Source organism: Musca vetustissima, unplaced genomic scaffold (genome assembly GCF_032173495.1).
Source record: "Musca vetustissima isolate MV318-11 ecotype Yass unplaced genomic scaffold, APGP_CSIRO_Mvet_v1 utg187482, whole genome shotgun sequence".
Lineage (NCBI taxonomy): Eukaryota > Metazoa > Arthropoda > Insecta > Diptera > Muscidae > Musca > Musca vetustissima.
Window position 1 is genome coordinate 1 of NW_026885690.1, and position 4,524 is coordinate 4,524.

A 4,524-nucleotide genomic window follows, 5' to 3' on the forward strand; every position below is an offset into this window, starting at 1 on the left:
AAAAAATTACAGATTCAATTCAAAGGTTGTTAGTAGCGTTTATTCGGTCATATGTTTAACACATACTATGTTATTATATTATATGAGTATATGTATATTTAACTTATGTATACACACACAATGAAAATACGCTATAATGGTGTTTATTTATATTGTCACTTGCCCTTCGGATAGATATCCTGCTGGGAATGTTCATGTAGTAAAGGCTTTTTAATAGCAATGTAAAATGATTGTAATTAAATTAGAGTAAATTTATATAATTAAAAAGACAAATATATGTATATGTATGTACGTATGGCGGAATATATGTCATTTGCCAATAAAAAAATCCGTTGGCAGCACAATTTACAAAATGGTGGTATTGTTGAACAAACATTGTTATGGAAATATTCTAAAAATAGTTTGAGGTTAGAATATATTAGTTGCAGTTGGGGATATAAAGGATGAACATCTAATTTTTTAACAGTACACAGACATTAACTTTTCAAGGACTATTCAAAGCGTGGATTTTGTAAAGAATATTTTTTCAACGACCATCCCAGGCGTGGATTTTTTAAAGAATATTTTTTCAACGACCATCCCAGGCGTGGATTTTTTAAAGAATATTTTTTCAAGGACCATCCAAGGCGTGGATTATTTAAAGAATATTTTTTCCACGGACCATCCAAGGCGTGGATTATTTAAAGAATGTTTTTTCCAAAGACCATCCAAGGCGTGGATTATTTAAAGAATATTTTTTCCAACGACCATCCCAGGCGTGGATTTTTTAAAGAATATATTTTCAACGACCATCCCAGGCGTGGATTATTTAAAGAATAATTTTTCATGGACCACTACAAGGCGTAGATTTTTTAAAGAATAATTTTTCATGGACCACTACAAGGCGTAGATTTTTTAAAGAATAATTTTTCATGGACCACTACAAGGCGTAGATTTTTTAAAGAATAATTTTTTGGACCACTACAAGGCGTAGATTTTTTAAAGAATAATTTTTCATGGACCACTACAAGGCGTAGATTTTTTAAAGAATAATTTTTCATGGACCACTACAAGGCGTAGATTTTTTAAAGAATAATTTTTCATGGACCACTACAAGGCGTAGATTTTTTAAAGAATAATTTTTCATGGACCACTACAAGGCGTAGATTTTTTAAAGAATAATTTTTCATGGACCACTACAAGGCGTAGATTTTTTAAAGAATAATTTTTCATGGACCACTACAAGGCGTAGATTTTTTAAAGAATAATTTTTCATGGACCACTACAAGGCGTAGATTTTTTAAAGAATAATTTTTCATGGACCACTACAAGGCGTAGATTTTTTAAAGAATAATTTTTCATGGACCACTACAAGGCGTAGATTTTTTAAAGAATATTTTTTCATGGACCACTACAAGGCGTGGATTTTTTAAAGAATATTTTTTCATGGACCACTACAAGGCGTGGATTTTTTAAAGAATATTTTTTCATAACCGTGGATTTTTTAAAGAATAATTAGGCGTGGATTTTTTAAAGAATAATTTTTCTAGGCGTGGATTTTTTAAAGAATAATTTTTCATAACCTAGGCGTGGATTTTTTAAAGAATAATTTTTCATAACCTAGGCGTGGATTTTTTAAAGAATAATTTTTCATAACCTAGGCGTGGATTTTTTAAAGAATAATTTTTCATAACCTAGGCGTGGATTTTTTAAAGAATAATTTTTCATAACCTAGGCGTGGATTTTTTAAAGAATAATTTTTCATAACCTAGGCGTGGATTTTTTAAAGAATAATTTTTCATAACCTAGGCGTGGATTTTTTAAAGAATAATTTTTCATAACCTAGGCGTGGATTTTTTAAAGAATAATTTTTCATAACCTAGGCTACATAAAGGCGTGGATTTTTTAAAGAATAATTTTTCATGGATTTTTTAAAGAATAATTTTTCATAACCTAGGCGTGGATTTTTTAAAGAATAATTTTTCATAAAGGCGTGGATTTTTTAAAGAATAATTTTTCATGGAAGACTATTTTTGGACCACAGGCGTAGATTTTTTAAAGAATAATTTTTCATAACCTAGGCGTGGATTTTTTTAGAACTATTTTTTTCGGGAGCTCCTACAAGCGGAGTTTATTTCGCGCATAATAATCATTTCCCATAAATGGTATTTATTGGATTTGTCATTTCAATATTATTTTTATATATTGTTGGCTTAGAATTAATTGTCATGTACCTATTTTTTAATTGTCAAGAGAGCTTTTTATTTTAAATAACTTTCAAACACCAGACGCGTCGGGTTGAATTAAAACATACAAATGGGAATTCCCAAATTTCCCATGCACAATGTGCATTTCTACAAATCGTTGCAGAATATCTGCATTGCTGTGGTTCTTGCTTTTTCGGCAGCCTCTTCGTTTAATATTTTGCATAATATGCCACGCAAGCAAAAATATGCAAATTTTTATACGTAAGTTCTTCTGTCATTTATTAAAAAAATCGCCCAATTACATTTTGATTTTTTTTCTTGTAGGAATTATGATCCCATGGTTTCATTCAATCGTATGATGGCGGGTGGCTATCTTGACTCTTGTCCTCCAAAGAAATAGGATACGAATTTTTAGTTTTAATGGTTTGTTAAAAATATTTGTTAAATAATATTAAATCTACGCCTTGAATGGATGCCGAAAAAATATTTTTTTAAATCTACGCCTTGAATGGATGCCGAAAAAATATTTTTTTAAAAAATCCACGCCTTGTAGTGGTCCTATTGAAAAAAATTCTTTAAAAAATATTCTTTAAGATATCCACGCCTTTTAGTCCTTGAAAAATAAATTCTTTGAAAATCCAAGCATTTAAACAATTTTCTTATAAAAATCCAGGCTTTTGAAGATTTCTTGTCTAATGACGGATTTTTTGCAAACTTTTAAGCCTCTTAAGATCTTGAACGGTAAACAATTTATATGTAAGAAAATATTTAGCGACTTACCGCTTATTGTCACAAATCATATCCTCGCTTCTCTTGGATCCATCACGATTTTCTTTTTGGTTTAAGGCATCCTCCACTGATTGTTTCGCTGGCATTGTCCGAAATCGTTATTGTTCTTCTTTTTCACTTTTTGTCTCTAATTAACTAATCAACCATATCGACGACTTTGCCTCTGTGCCATTGTCGCTCAGTTGGTCACAAAGTGTCTAAAAATAAATAAAATAAACAGAAGAAATAAGAAAAACGATTTTGACTTTTCGGGCCACGAGTATAACAAAGAATTATGGTTTTCAAAGGGCATGAGGTGCAAAACAAAGCAAGACATATCAACAACAACTCCAGTGATGAGTGGAAACAAATCCAATAAGGATTGCCACAACAGTAAGCTTACAAAAAAAAAAAAAAAAAAAAAGATTTATACTAAAACTAAAAGAGGAAAAACCGATTGAAGACAAAAGCAACAGAGGAGCAGCATCCGGATCAACCCAGGCACCATACATACAAACAATAGACGAAGCGACAGGCAACTGACTCCAGGCATTCCGGGGTGGTGTTGGATAGGGGTTAGAGTGCAGCTTTGTTGTGATTTTATGCCACGAAAATGACTTGTAGGGAAAAAAGCCAGCTGTATTGCCAGATGGAATCTATGTTGTATTCTGTGGCAGCTGCTTTTGCTTGCTGGCTGGCTGGCGGAGGATTTATGCTTTTGTGGTCATTATGAACAAAGAATCGATTAAGATTGCTATCGTTTAGTGGCAACAAAGGACAAGTATTTACCAAAACAACAACAAAAAACTAAACAGATATGCGGGGTAGTTTCTATATAAGCTGAGGAATGAGAAAAATCCCAATTGATAGATAACAGATAACAAAAGGATGAAAAATTTCAAAATTAAATGATTGTTTTTAAATTTATATAATTTTTACAAATTTAAATCACATGCCAATGAAAGTATAAATTTAATAAAAAATCAAATTGAAAACGGTTTCCCATCCACGATTGAATTTGTATAAACAAAAATATAATCATTTAACAGCGACGCAATTTACTAAGAGGATTATCAGACACGTGGATTTGAAAAACGCGTTGTGCTATTCGGTCGGATCAAATTTTCAAAATAATAATAATAGCAAACAACTCATTTAAAAAATAAGACAGTATTCCTGGGAAATAAAATATGGTGTATTGATTGGCGCATGGTAAGACTTTAAACTCATTTTGAATTAATAACAAGTTAAAAAGGTGTTCGGTTGCAGGCGGAACAAACTGTTAATAGGAATAACGTAAACTATGCAGAAGTTTTTGTTGTTGAAATATAGCTCCACATTGCTAATAATGAATAAATAAAGGTACATCTTTGAAAAGATCTTAATGTTTCCTTTCAGATCATATCTCGTATCTCTTGCCTATTTGATGCGAGGATCGGAAATTCACGCCTTTGTAGGGTAATAGCATGATAGTAAGAGAAGCCCTCTTGTCGCCACTTCATGCTTGTTGAAATTTTCACTTGAAATTAAATTCGAATTAAATCAAGACACAAAATTAAATTTTTTGAGA

The 4,524-nt window shown here is 31.3% G+C and overlaps 1 protein-coding gene across 1 annotated transcript; it reads left to right on the plus strand.

The window, feature by feature from the left end:
• Positions 1-2,295: 2,295 nt before the first annotated feature.
• On the plus strand, positions 2,296-2,586 carry LOC133332942 (cytochrome c oxidase subunit 6C-1). Its single transcript, XM_061541306.1, has 2 exons — positions 2,296-2,447; positions 2,511-2,586. Exons 1-2 carry the CDS (start codon positions 2,296-2,298, stop codon positions 2,584-2,586), a joined length of 228 nt encoding a protein of 75 aa, XP_061397290.1.
• The last annotated feature ends 1,938 nt before the right edge of the window (positions 2,587-4,524 follow it).